This window comes from Panthera leo, chromosome E1 (assembly GCF_018350215.1).
Source record: "Panthera leo isolate Ple1 chromosome E1, P.leo_Ple1_pat1.1, whole genome shotgun sequence".
NCBI classification, from domain to species: Eukaryota; Metazoa; Chordata; class Mammalia; order Carnivora; family Felidae; genus Panthera; species Panthera leo.
This window is the reverse complement of record NC_056692.1, coordinates 49,976,170-50,002,696: the sequence shown is the minus strand read 5'-3', so window position 1 is coordinate 50,002,696 and position 26,527 is coordinate 49,976,170. Positions and strand designations below refer to the sequence as shown.

Genomic DNA, 26,527 nt, shown 5'->3' with positions numbered 1-26,527 from the left:
GTTACCTGTAGAGTTGGTGATTCTGGTGATGCTTTCTGGTCCTTTTTAGTCTTTGTTGCTTTTGTTCTTTTTTTGTCTTCTCCACTCAAAGAGCCCCCCTTAAAATTTCTTGTAGGGCTGGTTTAGTGGTCATGAACTCCTTTAGTTTTTGTTTCTCTGGGAAACTCTATCTCTCCTTCTATTTTGAATGACAGCCTTGATGGATAGAGTATTTCCTATTCAGCACGTTGAATATATCCTGCCACTCATTTCTGGCCTGCCAAGTTTCTATGGACAGATTGGGTGCAAACCTAATCTGTCTTCCCTTGTAGGTTAAGGACTTTTTTCCCTTGCTGCCTTCAGAATTCATTCCTTGTTTGTGTATTTTGTGAATTTGACTGATATGTCTTGGCAATGGCCAGCTTTTGTTGAACTTAATGGGAGTTCTCTGTGTTTCTTAGATTTTGATGTCTGTGTCCTTCCCCAGATCAGGGAAATTTTCAGCTATAATTTGTTCACATAAATCTTCTGCCCTATTTTCTCTGTCTTCATCTTCTGGGACTCCTATGATATGAATGTTATTATGTTTTAATAAATCGCTGAGTTCCCTAAGCCTGCCTTCATGATCCCTGAACTTTGTTTTCCTCTTCTTTTCAGCTTCTTTATTTTCCATAATTTTATCCTCTATATTTAGCTGACTCGCCCCTCTGCCTCATCCGTCCTTATGTTTATGGCCTCCATTTGTGTTTGCCTTTCGGTTACAGCATTTTCAATTTTGGCCTGACTTTTAGTTCTTTTATCTCTGCAGAAAAGGATTCTCTGGTGACTTCTATGCTTTTTTCAAGTTCAGCTAGTATCCTTATAATCATTGTTTTAAATTCTAGTTCAGACATTTACTTTTATCTGTGTTGATTAAATCCCTGGCCATTATTTCTTCCTGTTCTTTCTTTGGAGATGAATTCCTCCAGCTTATCATTTTAGAGGAAGAAAACAGCAACAACAACAATGAAAATAATGATAATAATCATAATAGAATGAAATAAAAATTTAAAAATTTAAAAAAATCAAATAAAAGAAGCGAGATCCTGGGTGTGTTTTGGTCTGCTTGTTAACAGAAGCTTGATAACAAAAAGAGAGAGAGAGAAAGAGAGAGAGAAAAGAAAAAGAGTGGGAAAAGTTTTTAAAGAATAAGAAATAATAAATGATAAAATAAAATTTTAAAAAATTAAAAAAGTTTTGCTCTTTCTGTGTCCAAGAAACAAAAGAAAAGTAAAACAACAATAAAAACAAAAGCAACAACAAAAACGAACAAAAACAAAACAAAAAAACAAATAAAGCTAGATCCAGTTTCTCCTAGAGCTGAAAGTTTGCAGCACTCTATGATCAGTAGACTAAGTGCATGGAAGGGATTTGCTGGTCTTCTGGGGAAGGGGCCTGCTGCTCTAATTCTCAGGTGGACTTGCCTTAGTGGAGGTGAGCTTGAAGGGCACAGGGGTGTAGGGCTTGGTACAGTGGCTCCATTCTCCACTTGATGGTGGAATTTAGCTCACCGGGGTCAATCAGTGTTGGTGGGCAACTGGTGAAAATGACTTCACCCCACTCTCCAGAGCAGGAAGTTTGCGCCCTCATGCGTACATGATCAGTCACCCCTTCTATGTCCCCTGTTTCTGTCTCTCTCTGTTTGTGTCTGAGCTGTCTGTCTACCAAGCAGCATCTCCCTCCAGAGTTTCATCACAGGCATGGTTATGTTTCAATACACCCCATTTGAGAAACCCCTGCAGCTCAGACCCGTAGTGATCTTCTGGGGGAGGGTGTCATCATGCTGTGGCCGGCTTCTCCCAGGAAATGGTCATGCCACCATGCAGTGGCAGCAGCTCAGAGTTTATGGTAAATCACAACACACAGCCAGAGCCAGAGTTTGCTGCCCTCAGCTGGAGTCTTTGTGTGGGTAGGGTGGCTTGATGGTTGGGGCCTGCTGGGTCTTTGGCTCACAGAGAGGCCATATGACCTCTACCGGGGTGTGCTTTCTTTCACAAGCTGGATGAGCTACTCTGTCTCCCCTCTTTATTTCTCCTCCCTGCGAAAATGGCTCCCTCCCCTCTGTGGCATCCCGTCTCTTCTCTCTCCAATTGACCTCTCCACACCATGTCCCTGCCGCCTTCTCTCCCTCAAATTATGCAGATTGTTCCATTAATCCTCAGATAGATTTCCTAGGTGTTCAAAACGGTTTGATGTTGATCTAGCTGAGTTCGAGAGACGAGACAGGCCCAGGGTCCCCTTACTACTCTGCCATCTGAACTCCTCCTCGTAACATCTTATTTTTAAAATAAATGATTTAAGACATTTTCAGTCTTAGTCAAAAACAAAGGCATAAACAAACAAACAAACAAAAATCCAGAATGGCAGAGCAACAGAAATACAGGCAGAAAAAACGAATGAACTTATTAATCAATTTACAAATGGCCAGAGATTGTATTAAAATATGCTTGACGTCACAAGTAACCTAAGAGATGTACGGTAAGTCATTAAGGTGGTATTATTTTTTTTTATCAATCAGATTAGTAATTTTTAAAAATGACTATAATTTCCAGGGTAAGATGTGTGAAATAGACAGAGGGGATTAAGAGTACATTTACCTTGATGAGCACTGAGTAATATACAGAATCGTCACATCACCATATTGTACACCTGAAACTAATATAACACTGTATGCTAATTATACTTGAATAAAAAAATACCCATAAGTTCCAGTTTTGCCAAGGCTCTGGAGAGTATAATAGCTAGCATTTTACTGAGTGCTCACTCAACACTAGATGCTGTACAAAATACTTTACGTGTGTTGTTTCCTTTAATCCCTACTCTACCCCCAAATTCTAAAGTTTCAAATCCTAAAAGACTCTTTTGCATAGTAGCGTACTCTCTGTCTCTTACAGGTGAGTCACTTGCTCGGCATTGCACAGCTGGTAAGGAGTAGAGCTCAGGTGTCAAGGTCAGATATGCTGGCAGACTTATCCATATGGGGTGGAGCATAGGCACAGAAATAGCAGGTCGTCGGGGGGAAGACAGTTAGAGACTTAGGTTGATTTTTTTCCCTTGCCAGAGTAAGGTAGGTTCACGTATGTTTGTCAGCATTTAAGGGTGATCACTAGTAGAATAAAAGACTAGAAACTTCTTACCTGGGGCTTTCCACATGAGACGAGAAAAGGACAAGTGGAACCTAAGAAAGGGAACAGAGCACAAACATGATCAGTGTAGACATGGGGAAACAGGAAAACCACAGGAAAGCTTAATTTGGAGACTGCATAGTGAGATGACTGGATAAAATGACTTGGTTATCCCAGGGACTTACATCTCTCACAGAAAGTAGAAGATTCGCAGACCAGTGAAAAGAAAAATAAAATTCTACTGCTCCAAGAGACATCCTGTAGACAGATAAGAGAATTAGGAAAAAATATATCTGAGAAATGCAAATGGAAGTAATCATCGAGGGCAGGAATATATCACACAAAGGATGTTTCAAGGCAAAGAAGAGAGAGCACAAAACAGAACCAAGTTTGTTTCTTATATTTAAAAAAAGACAGAAAGTTTTGGAGAGTATTTGCCAAAACTCAAATACAGCCACGCAGCTGGGTCCAAGGAAGGACAAAAAACAACAGCAAAGTCCCTAGGAATCAAGCAGATGTTCTCAGCTTCTCTCTCTCTCCGTCTCTCTCTCTCTTTCTGGATTCTGGGCGGCTCCACTCTTCATTCTTTGCAAATCGGGTTTTTTTTTCTTGCTTTTGCACACAGTGTTGAGGGCTATTATACACAAGTCCATGGCGCTATAATCAGCGAGGAAAGAATTCAAATAGAATGCTTTACACCACGTGAAATCTATAAAGTTTCTGGCACTGGAGAATATTGTCGCCAAATATATGAAGCAAAAGGCAAGGCGAGTTGTAAAATGTGTGCACCTAAGGTGAGAATCATTTTTTTAAATATAATTTATCGTCAAATTGATTTCCATACAACACCCAGTGCTCATCCCAACAGGTGCCCTCCTCAATGCCCCTCACCCACTTTCCCCTCGCCCCCATCCCCCATCAACCCTCAGTTTGTTCTCACTATTTAAGAGTCTTTTATGGTGGGGTGCCCGGGTGGCTTAGTTGGTTGAGTGTCTGACTTCGGCTCAGGTCACGATCTCATGGTTTATGAGTTCGAGCCCCGGGTCGAGCTGTGTGCTGACAGCTCAGAGCCTGGAGCCTGTTTCGGATTCTGTGTGTGTGTGTCTCTCTCTCTGCCCCTCCCCCACTCACACTCTGTCTCTCTCTCAAAAATGAATAAATGTTAGAAAAAAATTTTTTTAAAAAAGAGTCTCTTATGGTTTGCCTCCTTCCCTCTCTGTAACATTTCCCCCCCTCCCCCTCCCCCATGGTCTTCTGTTAAGTTTCTCAGGATCCACACATGAGTGAAAACATATGGTATCTGTCTTTCTCTGCCTGACTTCTTTCACTTAGCCTAACACTCTCCAGTTCCATCCACGTTGCTACAAATGGCCAGATTTCAGATAAAGAAGATGTGGTTTATATACACAATGGAATACTACTTGACAATGAGAATCATTGAATACACACACACACACACACACACACACACACACACACACACACACAAATGAGACATCAGAGCACTTGTTATTTAAGCCACAGACTGGAGATGGTCCGAGCTTTTACCCAGGATCTGCTACTCGCCAACTGTGTGCATTTGGGTACATTATTTAAACTCTCTGGGCTTCATTTTTCTCATCTGTAAAATAGCACCTACCTGAGGAGACTATTATGTGATTGTGTTCATATTTAAGTGTGCCCTGCGTATTGTAGGTGCCATAGGTGGCTGCTTAGTAATTACCTTTTGCATAAAATCGGTGCCATTCCATCTTCCAAATGCCAATGGCATGATTTGGTTTTAATCGGCCGGCTGATCCTAAAGCTTATTTAGAAGAGTAAAGACGTAGGGTTAATCAAGAACATGTTGAAAAGAAGATTAATGAGGGTGCTGTTGCTCTGTTATAGAGGTAGAGAGATTACGACGTGGCCGCATTAAAGGAAGAAACCAAGATTCTAAAGGAAAAAAATAGTGTCTGAAGGAGAGTGGGAGGTACGGGCTCCCACTTATGGAATGAATAAGTCACGGGGATGAGAGGGACAGTATAGGGAATAAAGTCAATGGTATTATAAGAGTGTTGTACGGACAGATGCAGCTACATTGTGATGACCACAGCGTAACAGATAGACTTATTGAATCGCTATGTTGTGCACTGGAAACCAATGCAACATTGTGTGTGAACTATACTTCAACTAAAAAAGGGGAAGGAAGGAAGGAAGAAAGGGAGGGAGGGAGGGAAGAAGGAAGAAAGAGAGGAAGAAAGAAAGAGAGGAAGAAAGAGAGTCCAGAAGCCAACAAGTTTTTTCTTAGAAAAAAGTTACTTGAGAAACATTTCCTAGGGGTGCCTGGGTGGCACAGTTGGTTAAATGTTCAACTCTCGGTCTCAGCTCAGGTCACGATCTCACAGTTGGTGAGTTCGAGCCCCACATCGAGCTCGGTGCTGACAGTGTGGAACCCGCTTGGGATTCTCTCTCTCCCTCTCTCTCTGCGCCTCCCCTGCTTGTGCGTGCTTTCTCTCTCTCTGTCTCAAAATAAATGAGTAAACTTAAAAAAGAAAGAAATGCATTTCCTAAATGATACTGTCTGTTTACAAAATGCTGGTGAGGTTATTGAAAGTGATAATTTTGCATCTTCTACCGAAGACAGCAGGCTTGCAGAAACACTCAGCAAGTTTTTTTTTTTTTTTACTTCCATAGTCTCATGCATTAATGAGTTCGATCTGCGTTTATTTGGCTGGCTGAACAATCTCTGGACCCACAATTAGCCAAAGAGTACACATGATTGCATAAACATTAAGGCATGGGAAGTAGGTGAGGAAGATTTCATGTGATTATCGTGGACAATGGGACGCATACGAGCCCATTCAGTTTAAGAACTGCGCGCACAGCACATTGTTTCTCCTTCAGTTGTGTATTCAGAAAGCAATCACAGTGCAGAAGCACCCAACGGACTTACGGACTGCAAGCAGACAGAGTGTGGTCCTTTTTCACTTTTCTTCTTCAGCCAAAAATAGACTCCGTGCGTTACAAGGAGTTTCGGAATTGCCTTGTCTTCAACCTAAATGAAACGCTCAAAAAAGATAGAATGGCGCCTCTTACCTGTTAAAAATGTTTCTTGAAAACTATGGAGGGGAGCCTGGGCGGCTCTGTGGGTTAAGTGTCCGACTTCAGCTCAGGTCACGATCTCACGTTTGGTGAGTTCAAGCCCTGCACCGGGCTCCCTGCTGTCAGCACAGAGCCTGCTTGGGATCCTCTGTCCCCTTCTCTCTCTGCCCCTCCCCAACTCATTCTCTTTTTCTCTCTCTCTCTTCCCCCCCCCCCCAAAAAAAAATAAATAAGCATTAGAAGAAAAGAAAAATATGGAAAACAGGACATACTAAAAGCCAGCAGGTGGTTACAGAGAAAGGGGTTTGTTTGCTGGGACTTATAGAAATAGCAAGCTTGTAGATCATGAGAATTGCAGGTGTTTTTATAGGATGTGCTCAAAGGATTTTCCTATTTTGCCCTCCCAGGAAGATGCTGTAGATGGCTGGCACGCAGCTGGGATGCAGATAAAAGTTCATTGTTTTACCCTGAAAAAATTACATCGCTTCACAGCCATCTTTCCGTATCTCGGTTTTAAGAGCTAAATTTCAGTGGAAGATTTTGAGTTGCTTTCTGACCGGATTGTATACTTACAGCTATCATTTTTTAAAACCTTTTCTTTTTCAACCTCTCCCGGCTCTGCTTTTCTCCGAACTGTCTCTTTACTTGCGTTTCTTTAAAAAGACTGTGCTGGGGGCCAGCTCTCCCATTAGGGCTTTGTATGAAAAAGCTAATTGAGAAAGACTAGATTCTCTTTGGTCTGATAGTTCCTAATGTTTTGATATGTCCAGCCAGCCATCTGCAACTACAAACTCCCTGCTGAGGAGCTGGCTGGGAGACAAAGAAATGGAAAACTGCGGAGAAGTCACCATGTGATGTGAGCAGAGAGTTTTTGGCAGGCTGGCTGAATTAAGACCATAATCCTTTTCGGAAATCATTCTAAAACGGAACTATTCACAATAAACATGAAATTAAAAGCATGATGTAGTAGTGACCCAAAAGGAATGTGAATTCTTCTCCAGGACATGCAGAGACATGTGGATGAACCGTTTCTAGATTCTTGCCCCAGCTTTCCTGAGAGTAAGTTAATCTCTAAAATTGTGATTGTTTTGCATATAAAACTATAACTTACGACTTCGAATAGGGAATGCCAAACATTTGGATGAAAACTATTCAAGGCAGTAAGTTATTTGTTGTTTTGATTTTCCCCCAATCAGCTGAGTGTTTTCTATTGTATGGCTAAATAACCCGTTGGGGAACTAAGTGGTTTTGTTTTTTTTTTTTTCGTTTTTACCCTATGACTAAAGCATGTTTGGACAAATAGCATATATTATCTAAAAGGTATTAGACGGATTGAAAGGAATCACTTTCTGTCATTTCTTTGCAAATATGGGCTGCTTCCCAAGTTATTAGAATTACTTACTCTTTTTTGTTTGTTTTCAGTTTTACTGCCAGAGGATTTGTAAACATGGGGGGAGGGGGGGACACACGATTTTCTGAGTGAGTTTTGAATTGTTTTATTGCCAGAGGATTTATAAGCATGGGGGGGAGCACATGATTTTCTGAGTGGGTTTTGAATTGTTTTAGCTGGCTGCGGATTTTCAAGAAAACTTAGGGCAACATTTTCATTGACCTTGTTTATATACTACATCTATAGGAGTCTTGATCTAATTTGTCGTGCAATGTACTTATTTTCTGAATATGAGGAATTCTTTCTGGCAGGAGGTGACTGGCTTTTTACAGAGCCACATTATTATTTCTAGATCACACAACTTCCGATTCGGAGCAATGTAAGCTAGTTAGATGTTTCGTGCTACTGTGGTGAATAGTAATTTTTTTCCCCCCTGACATTTACATCAGGATGTGTAGTGGGAAAAAAAAATCAGTCTTAACAGTCCGAAGGGAATACCCACAATCATGACAATTAGGTCATGTTAATTTCTTGTATTCATCAATATTTTCTAGCACATGCATTGCTAAAGAAAGAAAGAAAAGTGGGCATGTAGGCGATGTATTTAACCCTCTCAGATACCATGGCTTACCGGGGTACTGGTCTCTTAATTGGTGACATCGTAGTGTCATTTCAGTTGGGATCTCCAGGCCGTCACAGCCTGCTCTGGTGGTGCTATCTATGGTCAAGAACTCATCCACATAGCTTCTGGATTCCTTTGTTAATTTTTGGACAGTTTTTGAACATAAATTCACGCCCTCATTTGTTCCACAAACAACTCTTTGTGTCCTAAAGCCCTCGCCTCCGTCTTGTTCTCGGTTTTCACGCTCTCAGACTCCCTTTTGTGCTCCGTGTATTAATTTTCATTGCTGCTGTAACAGAGGACCATGAACTTTGTGGTGGGAAACAAAACAGATTTATCATCTTACAGTTTGAGAGGTGAAAAGTGTGATGTGAATCTTACCGGATGAAAATCAAGCTGCTGGCAGGGGGGCCTTCCATTCTGCAGAGCTATTCTGTTTTCTTGCCTCCTACGGCTTCCAGAGGCTGCCGTATTCCTCAGCTCATGCCCACCTTCCTCCATCTTCAAAGCCAGCAACAGGTTGAGTCCTTTTAATATCACCTCATCTGATGGCCTTTTTTACCTCCCTTTTCCACTTTTCAGGACGCTTGTGATTACTTGGGTCCACCCAGATCATCCAGGATCATCTCTCTGATTTTAAGTCAGTTGATTGGCAACCTCACTCCCATCCATTACCTTAATTCTCCTTTGCGGTATAATGTAATATATTCACAAGTTCCAGGATTAGAAGGGAACCATTATTCTGCCTACCACGTTCCTCTTCAATTATTCCGTGACTTTCAGACTGAAAGAGCAGATTCACAATACTCTTTACAATACACAATGATTAGGTTTTATCTCTGGCAATGCCTCCCAAGGCTGCCTTGAGTAAGTGATCTTCCCATTTGAGTTACCTCCTAAATACCAGTAGGGACCAGAATATTTGTGGCTTTGCTCTCACCCCATGGATAAGATCAGCATTAGGCCATGAATCTAGTAGTCAGAAACAACCTCATTACTCATATGATGGAAGAGACAATACAACTCTATGGTTTCCATCCCTTTTCAATATAGAGCCAAAGGAAAGGAGAACACGACCACCCCGAAAAGCCAGATCTTATTGGCCAATCAACCTTGTGCTCTAAGCTTTGTGCCAAGGCTCAAGCCACTACCCTTGGACCATTTCCTGGACCAACTCCCACTCCTAGAATGTTGGGTTCTATTAAGTAAGGTTATGCTTCATGGTTTCTTTATGAACTAAGATAATTCATGAGCATTCATGCTTTACAAGTCTCAGAGAAATTTTGTTATTCTTCCTGATGGGAAAATAATGAGATAGACCTCTTGCAATTCAATTATGTAACTCATTCTGGTAGATATACTAGTAATTCTTGGGCTCCACTAAGACGACCATACAGTTATATCATACTACCACTACCAGACTGAGTGTTATATCTAGAATCTGCTGCCTTCACTAGGTTTGAAAGAGATCATTTAATGGCTGTTGAGCAGATATGTCCTGAATTATTGTTATATAGGTTCTATGTATATGATGTCCTCTGCAAACAATTCTATAGAGTTGCTGATAACTTGGCCTACCTATTGGAAACCAACAGCCTGGCTGACTGGTAGACCTGTGCGTAAGCCTGAAGGCTAGTCCTCTCTCCCTGTGAGCCTAAGCCCTTGTGCGGATTACCCCCAAGGCCAAGGTTGAGCCCATAAATAGGAGGAAATGGAGGACTTCCACTGACAACAGCAGAGTGCCTACATGGGTGCCTACAAATAGGTGTATGTTGCCTCTGATAATATACTATTAGAATGAGCTTCCAACTCAAGGAACTCCAACTACAAATTTATCTGATTCATGTGTCCATTGTCTGCTCACCCCTTATCCCTATTTCAACCTCCCACCTATCCACTTGTACGCATGGGGAAGTAAGAGAACATCATGAATCTGAAAATTATTTTAGGTGCTTCTTTTCTACTGGCAACAAAATGGGTCCCACCACATTGCAAGAATCAACTTTGTCTGTAATGACACCATACACACCCCTTTACCAAACAGACCTTACCACGATAACTATAACTTTCTGTCCATACCTTTCCAACAAGGAGCACTTTCACACCACCGGGTTCAGCTCTGACAAGGTCTCAGAAATCTAGACAGCACGAGAAGGCACAGAACTTCAAAGATTCTCTCTACTGTTCAGGACCTTTTTTACCTCTTTCACTTTTTTTTTTTTTTTTTTTTTTTTTTTTTTTTTCCTGAGAAAATCCAATGTGGCTGTAGGGTGAAGAAAAATTGGTTAGGCTATTTTTATTCTTCGCATTTTAGACTCTTTTAGATTCTACTTTTTGCATCCCACACGTACATCATCTAAGGTTTGATTTTTTCCTCCTCATCTCTGCAAATACCCTTTGCCGTGGACACACCTTGTCTCCCCACCCACACTCAGATTGTTTTTCTTGACAATTCAGTTCGTCAAAGTCTTCTTGAGTCTGTTGGTTTTTGTTCATGCCATGGGACTGTGGTTCTCATTTTGTTTGGGTTATTGTTGTTTCTATCACTGGTGTAAAGATATTCCACATTCTTCTGTATCCCGGCTGTGGACTTGAAGAAAACAACAATACTGTATTCGTGCAGATTCTCATCACCTTCCTTCACTTCCCACGAGGTGAAACCAGCTGCCATGCTTCTGCCATGGCTTTTCACCCTACGGGTCATTTCAAGGGAAAGAATACTGTGTGGGTTTCAGGGATCTCTTAATAATTTAGATTCAGTTAACTTTGTCAATTAATTTTTGATTCATAAGCACATTATGGTACTCCTTTGTGTATATTTCTTAATTTGAAGCAAAATTTAATAATTTGGTGGGGGAGTATCTGTGGTTTGGGGTTAAATCATTCTAGTTTTATCGCAAATAAATATTTCATCAGTGTTCTTTGTTTTTGTCCCTTTGGGTAGATTTTTCAAAGGAAAGAGAGCAAATCATTTTCTCACTTCCACTTGGAACATATCAGGCTGGTTTCTGTTCCATTATACATTGTTGACTCATTCCTTCCTGAATGACCACACCTCTATGCTGTCAACTTGATTCCAACTTTCCCCTCTATCCTTTAATTTTAAAAAATCATTATTTTTTGATATTTTCTGTCATTGTATTTGGTACTTGGAGAGCTTTTTTGGGAAATACACATCTTTCCACTACCTTGAAAAATTAATTTCCATTGGACTTTTCACAATGTTATTTTCTTCAATGTATTTTTCTTGCAACTGTGTTTTCTTCTTTTTGGGTATCTCTTTACCAAATACTTTACTTTGGATCCTTTGTTTGTTTGTTTGTTTGTTTGTTTCTACTTCATGTAGTTTTATCTCTCTCATTGTTTCTAAGTGAGTTTTAATTTTCTTTGAAAAATTTTTCTCTGTATCATAGGAGATTTTATATTCTTTACTGACTTCGATGGGAATTTTAAGTAGGATTATTGGCTTTTCATTTCTTCTTACCTTTCTCCTTGAATTTAACTATAGTTCATTACATGGAAGATTTAAAACCTTGTCTTCTGTTTATTGTAATAAAGCTGTCTTTTTAAAAAAATCGTATATTTTCTCTGCCTTTTGCAGAGATTACTCTGAGAGTAATCGATCTTTCCTTATGTTCCAGCATTTGGGGGTTCCTGATAATTACTACACAGAGCAAAGCCCGTGGATAAGTAGTCTGAGTGGATCCCTCCTAGAGCTCCTTACCACCTGTCTGGTGAAATGTGGGAAATTCCCTAGATGAATTTCTTTAAAAAAAAAATTTTTTTTTAATGTTTATTTATTTTTGAGAGAGACAGAGAAAGACAGAGCACAAGTGGGGGAGGGGTAGAGAGAGGGGAGACACAGAATCTGAAGCAGGCTCCAGGCTCTGAGTCATCAGCACAGAGCCCCACGCAGGGCTTGAACTCTCCAACTGCGAGATCATGACCTGAGCCGAAGTCGGACGCTTAACGGACTGAGCCACCAAGCGACCCCCTAGATGAATTTTGACAACAGCATGGCACACTGGTTAAGAGTGAGGTCTCCAGAAGTTGGTTTTCCGGAATAAAGCTCTGATTCTGCTGTCCATCATTCGCTGTGTTTGGCCACTCAGCCTCCGCGTGCCTCATTTCCCTCATCTTTAATATGGGGAGACTAATAGGATCTACGTCAAAGGTTTATCATGGGGATTAAAATAATTGACACGCTAATTAGCTTCAACTTCCCCTTGTATGTTTTTAGCTTTCTGGCTCCCTTTTCTATACCTGCAGTTGAGAACAGCTGTTACAATGGTTTTTTTGGTTTGATTGCACAACGTTTCCTATAGCAGACCTTCACACTTACTTACTTTACTTTCTTATTTCAAAATACACAGGGCAGAATGAGCAAGAGGCACATAAGCGTGGGTCAGCAAACGTGCGCCCTTCTCTGCAAGAACTTTCTTAGAAAATGGAGGATGAAAAGAGAGACCTTGTTGGTATGCTTCAGCGTCTTCTCATGTTTCAAAGAGGAAACTGGGAGTTTTCTGGGTGGTACACACTTTATCTTCATTATTTAATGTTTCATACACACACACACACACACACACACACACACATGTGTGTGTGTGTGTGTGTGTGTGTGTGTGTGTGTGTGTGTATATATATATATATACTTTTTAACTACCAAGCTGGATTTCTTTGTTCAAATTCTGGACTTTGCTATTACTTTAACTGAGAGTCCTTTAAATATATTATTAGTGGATTTCCTACTGGGGGCATTCTTTAAATAACTGATGTTCAGAAGCTTCCTGAAAAATAAAGCCACATCGGTACATTGCAGAGATCATACTTCTTAACATCTGAACTCATTTGAAACTCATGAAGGAATAGGTATAAAAGCTCAGGGTCAAAGTCAAAGAAAGAGGTAAATTTAATCCAAAATTAATGCAACAAATAATCCACAATTTAAAAAACCCAACAACTCAAAGGAGACATTGTAGCACTTCCTACACAAGTGCGCTTTGGACACAGACAACATCAACTGCAAAGAAATAATGGGTATATAAAGAAACAGGACAAGAAAGTGGCATTTGGAACTTTTGCTCTATTAAGAGAGTATTTTCTTCCAGTGAGAATGATCAGATGGGCTTTGTATAGAAAATTACGTAAACTGAGAAAAACATAATAAAAAAATTAAATCACCCATTAAATATCCATAGTTCAAGGTTTAATCTATTAACATTTGATTTTATGACCATTGTGTGTGTGTGTGTGTGTGTGTGTGTGTGCGTGTGTGTGTTGTTTCAACAAGTATGTATTGAAAGCTTAGATTGGCAGTAAATAAAGCATACAAAAATCCCCGCGTGGAGTAAAGATTACATAAGTCTAAATATAAAAGTTGGATTCTACTTTATACAGGTGTTTTACTTCCAACCTTTTAACTGTTTTTCACATAAGCATTGTGTCTATCAATTGATCCATCTAGACAGATGCATTTGGTGTAGGTATAGACAACACATATACTAAAAGAAGATCAGGGGTGCCTGGGTAGCTCAGTCGGTTAAGCATCCGACTCCTGGTTCCAGCGCAGGTCATGATCTTGTGGTTTCGGGAGTTCAAACCCTACATTGGGCTCTGCGATGGCAGCACGGAGCCTGCTTGGGATTCTGTCTCCCTCTCTCTCTACCCCTCCCCGACTCGTGCTGTCTCTGTCTCTCTCAAAATGGATGGGTACACTTAAAAAAGGAATTTTTTAAAATAAGATCAGATGGTAAGATATATACCTCTTTTAACTCTCATGTGTTGAGAATTGAAAGGAAATAGTGAAGTGTGCTCTTAATGCCAGACTGCAAATGCATTCTGCTGCGTTTCCCATTTCGGAATGTTGTCACAAAGACAAAGGTTTTTAACGTTCTTTTTATGAACGGTTTTTTAGGACTATCTTCTTCCACATGCAGGGTGGCAGCAGATAAAAATATGACCTTCCTCCTGTTGATGGAAACTGGTAACCTATTTCATAACATATGACACTTCTTTATCACGGACGCTCGGGTTTCAACATGACCATAAGCCCTTAGGCCATTCATGAAGCAATCCAGCCTCTAACACCCACATGAAAGTGTGATTAAATGTAGATTCTCAGTGATAATTGGGACCCGATGCCATAACTCTGTCTTGATGCATGGATGCGCATATTTCAAAATATGCAGAGTAAAAGACAAAAGAAAATTGAGACACTTGGAAACTGGGAGAGAAAACTGGTCAAAGCTACACAGAAAATTAAGTGTTTTAAGTTGTTCGTGGATGACTTATCTGTGGTTGAACAGCTATTGATTTGCTTTATTTTTCTCTCATTGCTGTGTAGGAATGGTTTTTCTCATTTCTTCTAGTATTGTTTGCATACCGACTTTCCTCCAATTTACATCAAGTTAATGACTTTCCTCAATTGCCCGCAATGGATCTGGGACGTGTAGATCATTTTAACGATTCTAATTATGTGATTGCGTTCGCACCCGAATCCAAAACAACCCAGGAGATCATGAACAAAGTGGCTTCGGCCCCATTCATGAAAGGTATGTTCTCCTGCAGTTCTTTGCCAAACACACCCCTTTATGTTGGGATTAACTTTTATCCTCATTAGAGTCCGTATCAAAACGAGACAGTCCAGTATTATTCAAATGTATATTAGTGAGAAGATTCTGGAAATGTGGGACAGCACATGGTTTTTAAATCTCTTCAAATACATAAAAAAATATATATTCCGAAGCCGTTATATATGGAAAGTGAGATATACCAAATAAGTATTTATGGAATAGTCTCTTTCTCTCACCTCCGTGTCCTGGTAGCCCAGGAGTCCCAGCTCTGGCAGAAAGGAGATGAAGAGGTCTTGGACGGGATATTTACAGGGTGAAGAATATTGTCACCCCAGATAGAAGCCTACGAGGAAGAAAAGGTTCTGTCAGAAAGGCTCAGTAGTCAACTGGAAGAGACTCCCCCCGGTCAAACCCAGCATACTCTGAGCTCCAACGGGAATAAAAAATGCAATGACTTGAATCACATCCAATGTATACATGAAATCCAGGCTTTTGTAACATATTAAAAGGAAAAAATGTTGCTTTGGGAGGATGGTACAAAATCAGCTCCTATTATGAAAATCTGCGTATAAAGGGAAAATACCAGCGTTTATCCTATATGAAGTGTATTATTGGATAATCAAACAGATGATGGAAAGTACTGTTCCATAAACATTTTCCACTAGTAAAAAACATATGATGGGAATATAATATCACCATTTTGAAAGGGCCATTGAATCATTGGATCTAGGCACTGAGCGCCCATGGCTGCTAATATCTCAAATAAACAACAACAACAACAACAACAACAACAACAAAACCAACCAGATATTCAGAAATCATGACACTCTGAAGAAAGAATACACACCACTTATAGTCTTGATGAAAGTATTGGACCTGAGTCTGATAAGCTTCTGGAATGCAGCTGCCAGATTGCAGGAAATCGCGTGGTTTAAGTGGCCTGGGTTTGGTCAGTAACAGTCATTAATTTACATTATATCTTTGGAATAAACAAATTATCTTGAGAAAACATTCTCCAAATTTAATAACTTTACACTCTCTTTGGAAGTTTGGCCACAGGGACACCATTGTCAAACGAAATTATATATTGTAATTATAGCATGTATTTCCACTTTGGATAAATCTGTGTATATGTGAGTGGTGGTGCTACTGTTCCAAATTCATTGTGTTTTAAGCCATTGTTTTAAAAGTGTTTTTGCAGGGAAAGTGTGATCTATTTGCGATCAAAGTGATTGCCACATACCTCCGGTTTTATCTAGATTTTAGACCCCCACCCCCAGTACGACTGTCTTATTTAGGACCAGCACAGCCTTTAGTGAATAAAGAATTTTCACCTAAAATAACTTAAGCATAACTGAATATGGAATGCTGTCTTTGGACCACGTAGAAATCTTCTTACTTATTAGCTATCTCCTTCTTTCATATGACTCTTTCTTTCATATGACAGGAAGAACAATCATGGGGTGGCCGGATGAGAACAGCATGGAAGAATTGGACTTAAACTACTCAATAGATGCAGTGAGAGTCATCTTCAATGATACCTTCTCATACCATTTAAAATTTTTCTGGGGAAGTAGAATCCCCAAGATAAAGGAACACAGAGACCATTCAGGTAACTTTCCTGCTAGAAATTTTTTGTTGTTGTTATTACGTCATTAGTCACTAGAGGTCGCATGTGATAGCTGAACTCTGTGCCCAGCATGTACTTTTCATTTCTGAACATAAATGAGATTCATTCTTCCCATTATTATTGTTAAAGCTTATTTATTTATTTTGAGAGAGAGATCATGTGGGAAGGGTAGAGAGAGAAGGAGAGAGAGCGAGAGAGAGAGAGAGAGAGAGAAAGAGAGAATCCTAAGCAGGCTCCACACTATCAGTACGAACTACAAACCGTGAGATCATGACCTGATCCAAAATCAAGAGTTGGCTGCTTCACCGACTGAGCTGCTGAGGCGCCCCAAGATTCATCCTTTTTTAAAAAATTTTTTAACGTTTATTTATTTGTGAGAGAAGAGAGACAGAGCATGAGTGGGGGAGGGGCAGAGAAGGAGGAAGTCACAGAATCCCAAGCAGGCTCCAGGCTCTGAGTCGTCAACACAGAGCCCAACACGGAGCTCAAACCCACGAACTGTGAGATCATGACCTGAGCCCTAGTTGGACGCTTAACCGACTGAGCCACTGAGACACCCCAAGTTTCATTCTTATTAAATAAAGCCTATGTTTCTAGGTATGTTGTTTTATTAAGAAATTGTATTTGCTATTATTATTCCTATGTTACTGCTAAATATAACCTGAAAGAGAGATTCTTGTTCAGTGAATACCAAATGTTTTAAAAAAAAAAAAAAAGTCAGCACTTTCTTAGCACAAGCAAACAGAAGAGCAAAACTCAACAAAACATTCTTGGCTAATTGAGAGAATGACATTGTAAATGGTGGTGTTCTTCTTTCACCAAAGCTCACTGTCAAGTAACAGAAGGAAAAACCACATGTGAAGGTTCAATGTTCTGGGAGAAAGGCTTTGTAGCTTTTCAGGCCGCCATTAACGCTGCTATCATTGAAGTGAGTATTAAGTTAAAGTAGGCTCATCGTGCTGTAAGTTAACTTTTGATGCATGGTGCTATAATGGGTTGTCCTATCTTATCATTGAATTTATCCACTTAATTTATTTGGCACAATGCACTGAACAGCTGCTGTATTTAAGCCATAACACTAAGCCCTGAGGATCAGGAAATAAGTACAATACAGGCACTTTTCTCCAGGGATGCTGGGTAGTGAGGGGATAGAAATATGGATATGGAGTCGTCATAAGAGATTAGGTTCTATCAATTGTGGAATTATAAATGCTGTGCAAGGCAAACAACGAAGCAGGAGATACTCTGATGAGAAATGTCAGCGGAGATGACTAACAGAGGTGACATTTCAGTGGTGACTTTGAGCAAGAATAGAATTGTGTCCCTTAAAGATGGTAAATAGACATGCTCTAAGGAGTCAGGACAAAACTTGGAGAGTTCCAGGAACTACAAGGGGCCAGATCACGAATGAGCATGGATATTTAAACGTGGAATGCACACAGTTTCGTATAACTGAGAGACAACGTGCAAGGTTATAATTAGCTCGATGATAACAATTTGTTCACTGATACCTTCCCTTAGATCACAACAAATCACTCAGTGATGGGAGAGCTGATGTCAATTACTGGCATAAATATGAAGATACTGCCTTTTGTTGCCCAAGCAGGAGTTGCGACTGATTTTTTCATATTCTTCTGCATTATTTCTTTTTCTGCCTTCATTTACTATGTATCAGTCAATGTTACACAAGAAAGGCAATACATTAAGTCATTGATGACAATGATGGGCCTTCGAGAGTCAGCATTCTGGTAAGTTACATGGTAAGTTAAGTGCAATCTATCACGTGACCTGAATAAACACAGCAAGCTAGCCAATTGGATTCCCTATACAGTATCCTATTTAAACTTGATTCTTCCAGAAAGCAGTGCATTATAAATGAATGGAATAGATTCAAGCAAGTTTGGTAAATGAAACTTTTCCTACTTCTTTGAATTAAAGAAAGCCTGATTCCATAGATGTCTGCTGATACCCGGGTCACTATGCAATAGAAATGATGGCTCTCAGTCCCTAGTTGCCATATGTGAGTGAACCCAAATGTGTAAGAACTTGAGGTTTCTAATGTGTGAACCTAGATATGTAAGAACTTGAGGTTTCTAATGTTTGATGAAATATACATTTCAGAGGTCTCATTAGATGGGATGGTTGATATCACCCCTGCGTTGAATGAACCAACACTGATGACACTGAATGAACAAGCCCATTAAGCTCTTTAAGCACAGAGATTTCTGAGTGGAGGAAGTTAGAACTGAGGCCTGGGTGGCAGGAAATCACGGGTCTTCTCCTTCTGAGCGTTACCACCCCGAGCAAGCTACTTAATCTCTTTAAACCTCAGTGTTCTTTTCTGTGAAATATTGGTCGTAGCATCTATTTCCGTTGGCTGTGAGGATTACAGAAGGGAATGTATTTGAAGTGCTTTGCATTGAGCTTAACAAAAAGTCAACTGAATATTAGGTGGCACTTGATAGAAATTTGGGAAGGATCACAGTCTGAGAGGGCAGTAGATGTAAGTGAAGAAACCAAGGAGTGAATCCCCAGTGAACAACAACAAATTTTTAACGAGTTTCACCAAGGGGTGTATTTGAGATACAGAATAGTAAAAGCATGAGTTCTGGACTGAAAAAAGTCATGGTTTGAATTTGCTTTTTTTGCACACTGATGTTATTCTCAATAGTAAACAAGATTTGTAGAATATACAGAATAGATCTAGACATATGCCGTGTAGTCTTTAAAAGAATGTTAGGCACTATTCAGTTGAGTAAGAAAATCCCGCATATTTTTTCTTTTTTTTTTAATTTCAATTTTAGTTAACATACAATATGCAATATTGTATGTGCAATATGAGTTTCAGGAGTGGAATTCAGTGATTCATCACTTACATGTAACCCCCAGGGCTCATCCAACAAGTGCCCTACTTAATGCCCATCTCCCATCTAGCCCATCCCCCACCCACCTCCCTCTATCAACCCTTAGTTTGTTCTCTATTGTTAAGAGTCTCTTGTGGTTTGTTTCCTTCCCTCTTTTCCCCTCTTTCCCATATGTTCATCTGTTTTGTGTCTTATATTCCACACATGAGTGAAATCATATGGTATTTGTCTTTCTCTGATTGACTTATTTTGCTTAGCATAATACATTCTAGCTCTATCCACATCATTGCAAATGGAAAGATTTCTTTTTTTTATTTAAATTCAAGTTAGTTAACATATAGTATAGCATTGCTTTCCAGAGTAGAATTCAGTGATTCATCCCTTACACATAACACCCAGGGCTCATCCCGACAAGTGCCCTCCTGAATGCCCATCACCCATTTTGCCCATCCCCCGACCCAACACCCCTCCAGCAACCCTCAGTTTGTTCTCTGTATTTACAAGTCTGTTATGATTCGCCTCCCTCTCTCCTTTTATCTTATTTTATGTTTCCTTACCTTCCCCTATGTTCATCTGTTTTGTTTCTCAAAGTCTACATATGGGTAAAATCATATGATATTTGTCTTCCTCTGACTGACTTATTTCGCTTCGCATAATACACTCTAGTTCCATCCATGTTGTTGCAAATGGCAAAATTTCATTCTTTTTGACCACTGAGTAATATTCCTATATATGTATATTCATATATATCATATATATCATATATATATATATATATATATGATATATATGATACACACACACACACGCACACACACACACCACATCTTCTTTATCCATTCATCAGTCGATGGACATTTGGGCTCTTTCCGTAATTTGGCTATTGTTGATAATGCTTTTACAAGTACATGCCCCTTCAAATCAGCATTTTTGTATCCTTTGGATAAATACCGAGTAGTGCAATTGCTGGGTTGTGGATTAGTTCTATTTTCAATTTTTTGAGGAACTCCCGTACTGTGTGGCAGAGTGCATTCCCACCAACGGTGCAGAAGTGTTCCCCTTTCTCCAGATCCTCACCAAAACCCGTTGTTTCTTGTGTTGTTAATTTTAGCCACTCTGATCAGTGTCAGGTGGTATCTCATCGTGGTGTTGACTTGTACCTCCCTGGGGATGAGTGATGTTGAGCGTCTTTTCATGTGTCTGTTCTCTGGAAAAGTGTCTATTCATGTCTTTTGCCCATTTCTTAACTGAAGACCCCACGTTTTAATGCTGCCAATTGATACCAATTCTATTTATTTATTTCCTCCAGAAATGTTTAAGTGAGTACAAAAGTGGAGAAAATGGATTGCTGGTTGGGTCTAGAATGGGAGTTTTGTCTGGTGTCTCTCTTTTTGTACGAAAATTGTGTAACTCAATACTGAAGGAAACTTTGCTCACTGTGTTTTTAAAAGAATAGAAGGGGCACCTGGGAGGCTCAGTAGGTTAAGCGTCCAACTCTTGGTTTCAGCTCAGGTCATGATCTCACAGCTTCATGAGTTAAGCTTAACCATCACATGGTCCCACATGTGGCACATCAGACTCTATGCTGGTGGCACAGAGCCTGCTTGGGGTTCTCTCACTCTCCCTCTGCCCCTCCCCTATTCACTCTGTCTCTGTCTCTCTCAAAATTATAAATAAACCTAAAAAAAAGAATAGGGGCACCTGGGTGGCTCAGTTCGTTAAGCATACGACTTTGGCTTGGGTCATGATCTTGTGGTCCGTGAGTTCAAGCCCCATGTCGGGCTCTGTGCTGACAGCTCAGACCTTGGAGCCTGCTTCAGATTCTATGTCTCCCTCTCTCTCTCTCTCTCTCTGCCCCTCCCCCACTCATGCTCTGTCTCTCTCTTTCAAAAATAAATACACATTAAAAAATTAAAAAAAAATAGAAATCTACAGTCAGAGAAAAGCAAACAATATGCTAAAAAGAAGAGAGAAACCAAATAAATCCAATTAGGAAGGGGGTAAAAAAAAATCAGGACTTTTCCCCCATAGGAAAAGGCTGTGACATTCTATTAATACCGCATACAAATGATATTTAGAAGTTTGTAGGACATGGAGAGATGAAGAATTTCAGATGAATAGAGTGATTGAGCAAAGGGAGTCATTACAATTAGGCAAGACTTCTCAAAAACATGATGGCATTTTAAACTTTGAAGAAAACCAAGTGGTCATTGTGGACTCATTATGAGCCAGTTACCACATTAACCACATAACGTACAACACTTCCCTTAATTCTGTTATTATTTTTCAACAGACAGTGAGGAAGTTAAGCGAGATTAAATAGCTACCTCTCAGGATCATATAGATACAATGAACAGAGGTAACAGAGAAACCCTGAACCCACATCTGTATGATTAGAAAGCTGGCTCTCTCCCCTATAAAGAATTTTCTTCCTGTTACTTTGCCGTTGATAGCAAGAAAAATGTATTTTCATATCCATCTATGTTTCTGCATCTATCTATGTCCTATGCGTGTGTGACTATCTGTATCTATATCTAGTCATCGATATCAAGGGTTAACAAACCATGGCCCCTTAATGTACCATCTGCAAGCTAGGAATGGCTTCTACGAAAATGCCTTAAAAAATCAAAAGAACAAAAATATTTTATGGTACACAAAAGTTTATATGAAATTCAGATGTCAGTGTCTACACATTGTCTGCACGTTGTCCGTGCTGTTTCGGTCCTGCAAAAGCAGACCTGAGTAGCTCTAAGAGACCGTATGGTCTGAAAAGCCTAAGAGATTTACTACCTGGCTCTTCAGGGGAAAAGTTTGCTGAAACCTGCTTCATCACCTGCTTTTTTGTCCACGGGGTTTACATTTTACTGAAAGAAGAAGTCCAGAATCTATACATCATCATGGCGGTCTTCCCAGAAAACGTCTCCCAATTAACCTCATTATATCATCCAGTCCGTCTCTTTCTTCTTTTGCAATTAGCTACCCATTTTACCTGTTTACTTGTTCATTGTCTACCTTCCCCGGTCGCCTATGACCTTTGGGAACAGAGAAGTTTTCTACTGTCCTAGCTGTTGTATTCCCTTAACTCTTGATTTACGGTAAGCTTCCCAAATCATCTGCAGAGTACGTGAATGAATAAAGTGATAAAGTAGCAGCCCTCTGAACTGATGCTAAGTTTCTGTGCTAGGCTCTGCTGGGGGTTGATGTATGGTGGTTTCATCTTCATTGTGGCCACTTTGATGGCTCTTATTGTAACATCCGCCCAAGTCGTCGTCCAGACTGGCTTCGTGGTGATCTTCACTCTCTTTCTCCTCTATGGCCTGTCTTTGGTGAGTTGGTGAATTTAATATCTCTCTCTCTCTCTCTCTCTCTCTCTCTCTCTCCCTCTCCTTCTCTTTGAGAGAGTCATTTCCCTCTGATTCTGATCACACTTGTTTCTGTTCACGGTATTTGAATCTTTGCATGGGACAGTGTCGGGGTGGTGGGGGAAGGCGGGGAGGAGGAATGGATATCACATACTTTTGTATTATGATTTTTTTTTTTATGCTGGTGATGATTCTCAGAGAATTACATACTATCTGAACTTTTTCTCTCCTCTCAGATAACTTTAGCTTTCCTGATGAGCGTGTTGATAAAGAAACCTTTCCTTACGGGTTTGGTTGTCTTTCTCCTCACTGTCTTTTGGGGGAGTCTGGGATTCACTGCATTGTACAGAGATCTTCCTGCATTTTTGGAATGGACCTTATGTCTTCTTAGCCCTTTCGCTTTCACTGTTGGGATGGCCCAGGTAAGAGTTAATGTAGCTATTTCATTTTTTTGTTTTTTACAAACATTAAAATAATTCTCTCTGAGGAATTCATGCTGTGTGTTCTAAGCATCAAAATTTCCATCCACTTCCAGATACATCTAAGAAATGGGACAGGTTTTATTTTTCTCTCTCAGCATAAGTGGCTTGGTTTTAAGTCGCTAAATATAGACTGATCCTGTATTATGGATGTGGTCCAGCTTGTACTTTTCATGGGCTGTCCCAGTGGACATTTAACTGACTTAATGCTCAGGAAACATGACCTTTAATATTATCGCAAGTATTTGACAACAGGAATTCAGTAGAAATAAATTTTTCTTTCTAATTGGCCTGATGTATACGAAACTGAACCTCTTCTCAGCAAATCTGATTCCAGGTGTGACGTCATAACCGTAAAATGCTACGTGTATCTCACGATAATAAGAAAAACTTTCTTCTGTCTTCTGCCCAACTACTGAAGTGCTTTTCACTCCTCCGTGTTTCTATTTTCAGATGGTGTCCCCTGCCTAGAGCACCTCCTTTGTCCACATCCTACACCTGAAGGAATTCTATAGGCAGCCAGCCTCTCCTTTGAGTTTTTACTTCTCAGAGGACTTGCCTACTTCTGCCCATGGATCTCTAAGCCTTTAGTACCTCCTTCCACTGACTTCCCAAATCGCTTTTTAGTTAGATGGTTTCATTGCTATGTCTTCCAATAGATTAGAGCTCTGTAAAGACAGGAAATATGTTTATCTTTTCAATCCCAGTGTTTAGCAGAAACAAGACAAAAATAACTCTTAATACTCTATTTCCCCTTTTAAAATTCAATGGGTGTATCTTTTTTCCAGCTTATACATTTGGACTATGACGTGAATTCTAACGTCCATCTGGATTCTTCAGACAACCCGTACCTAATAATAGCGACTCTATTCATGCTGCTTTTTGATGCTCTTCTCTATTTGGCCTTGACATTGTATTTTGACAAAATTTTGCCCAGTAAGTAGTAACATAATTGTAATTCAATGCAATTTCACTCAGTGCGTTTCTTTAAAATATCTCTCTACCACATGTCGGATAGCAATTATCCAGCATCGTTTTCAAAATTTCTAAAATGAGCCCAGAGGTATTCCGCGCTTTGTTTAGAGAATTGCTTTCTAAGATCTTGTTCTACCACAACACTTCAGATTGTTTTTGTCTAAAAAGAGAGATTCGTGGGATGCCTGGGTAGCTCAGTCGGTTAAGCCTCCGACTCCTGATTTCAGCTCAGGTCATGATCTCATAGTTTGCGAGATCGATCTCTATGTGGGGCTCTGTGCTCAGCATGGAGCCTGTTTAAAGTTACCTCAATTTTCTCTCTCCCCCTGCGCCTCTGCCCTACTCATGCGCTCGCTCGCTCTCTCTCTCAAATAAAAATAAAATAAAAAGAGACGCTTATAAGCAATTAAGGATAATTATCCTCTTAGTGCTTGTATCAGAGCAAGATGGAAAAGCTAGTGCTTGCTAGTGGGTTTAAGGGTGTCTAAATGCTTCCCAAAGCAGCTGCCTTGATAAGCTGTCCCACGGCAACTCATCCTTAAAGCGGTGACTGATCCGATATGCAATTGCCTCCTGTTCGCACAGGTGAATACGGACATCGACGTTCTCCTTGGTTTTTCCTGAAATCCTCTTTTTGGTTTCTACACCAGCGGGCTGATCATGTGGCCCTTGAGAACGAAACGGATTCAGACTCTTCACCTAATGACTCGTTTGAGCCAGTGTCTCCAGAATTCCATGGAAAAGAAGCCATCAGGTAATAAACACATTACGTGAAAGTGCACATGGGAAACAGGTCAGGGAACAGAGACCTAGGAGGAAAAACACAGATGTGACGGATTTTCCCAGGGGCCTCTTTGGGTCCACCACGCATGCATCCAGGCTGCTGTACTTACAAAAGGCCACACTCATTGTCAGAAGCAACGTTGTCACCATTTGCACTTACTGCTATCTTATGCAGAACAACAAATATCAGTGAATAAATAACCTTCATGTTTCCATTTGTCTCTTTTTGCTTTTTTTTTTTCTCTTCGTTGCGCTGTTCTCTCTCTTTCTGTGCTTCCTCGCTTTATAACAGACACTGTCATCGTGTCCCTTGTTATGCTTATCTCCTTTTTCTCTGACACACTTGGTGTCTCCCCTCCTTGCTTCCTGATTAATAAGATGAAAAGGAAGAGGCAGATGATGCGGAAAAGGGGAGTCAGGCATCCAGAGACATGGGAAGAAAACCCAAGTTAGGGTATCACAGCATGAACGTCCTCCCTTCTGAGATGATGTCCGTGTTTTATTCAATGCTGCTTGCTGTATTTCCAAACAACTAGAAATCCCTCAATTCCCCGGGTCTCTGCTCAAAATTTGTTCACCGTGCCATTTGCTGTTGTCTCCTCAGTAAATCCTTTCCGGCCACCTGGGCCTGTGTGAGGGAAAGAGCCCCCAGATTTTCTCACAGCCCCAAAGACTTGATTTCTCAATCCTCTATCTACTTCTACAACGTCCTTAAGACATTCTCTTCTTTTTTCCAGAATAAGAAATCTTAAAAAAGAATATAGAAAAGGAAACCACGAAAAAGTAGAGGCCTTGAAAGGTAATACACTAACCTCATATTTGACAAGGCTGTTTGATCTGGTGACCACGCCTCACTGTTGCATTGTCTTCGTGGGGGTTCCAAATACCACTACTCTCCTCCATTTGAACACATCATGTTTCCTTCCAAGCAAGTTAAAAACCGTATAGCAATTTTAGGGGCACCTGGGTGGCTCGGTCAGTGAAGCGTCCGACTTCAGCTCAGGTCACGATCTCGCGGTTTGTGAGTTCGAGCCCCGTGTCAGGCTCTGTGCTGACAGCTCAGAGCCTGGAGCCTGCTTCGGATTCTGTGTCTCCCCCTCTCTTTCTGCCCCTCCCCTGCTTGTACCCTGTCTCTGTCTCTCCAAAATAAGTCAATAAACGTTTAAAAAAATATATAACAGTTTTAGAAAGTCAAGGTGTGCCATAGATACCTTAGGGGTTTGAAAGATGTATGACTATGTCATGATACGCTTTACTTTCACCTCATCCCCTCCCTAGCCCTAGTATATGATCTTTATTTTTTTTTTCAATTTTTTAAACATTTATTTATTTTTGAGAGAGACAGAGTATGAGCAGGGGAGGGGCAGAAAGAGGGAGACAGAGGATCTGAAGTAAGCTCTGCACTATAAGCACAGAGCCTGATGTGGGGCTTGAACCCATGACCATGAGATCACGACCTGAGCCGAAGTCAAGAGTCAGCCGCTTAACCAACTGAGCCATCCAGGCACCCCTAAATGATCTTTATTGTCAGCCCATTTTGAATGAGAAAAATGCTCTTCTCCAAAAAGTCGTTAATCACATAATAATACACCTTATTTATTTTTTGAGACAGAGACAGAGACA

At 40.3% G+C, this 26,527-nt stretch overlaps 1 protein-coding gene across 1 annotated transcript in view; it reads left to right on the top strand.

The window, feature by feature from the left end:
• Positions 1–7,169: 7,169 nt before the first annotated feature.
• ABCA9 (ATP binding cassette subfamily A member 9) overlaps positions 7,170–26,527 on the top strand; it is a 62,373-nt gene continuing 43,015 nt past the window's right edge. Inside the window, exons 1-11 of the mRNA XM_042916227.1 lie at positions 7,170–7,286; positions 12,613–12,714; positions 14,583–14,790; positions 16,259–16,423; positions 17,266–17,369; positions 17,963–18,189; positions 22,490–22,631; positions 22,904–23,089; positions 23,935–24,082; positions 24,707–24,875; positions 25,642–25,703. Of these exons, the coding sequence (XP_042772161.1) occupies positions 12,619–12,714; positions 14,583–14,790; positions 16,259–16,423; positions 17,266–17,369; positions 17,963–18,189; positions 22,490–22,631; positions 22,904–23,089; positions 23,935–24,082; positions 24,707–24,875; positions 25,642–25,703 (1,507 nt within the window). The 5' untranslated portion in view covers positions 7,170–7,286; positions 12,613–12,618. The remainder of the gene's footprint in view (positions 7,287–12,612; positions 12,715–14,582; positions 14,791–16,258; positions 16,424–17,265; positions 17,370–17,962; positions 18,190–22,489; positions 22,632–22,903; positions 23,090–23,934; positions 24,083–24,706; positions 24,876–25,641; positions 25,704–26,527) is intronic.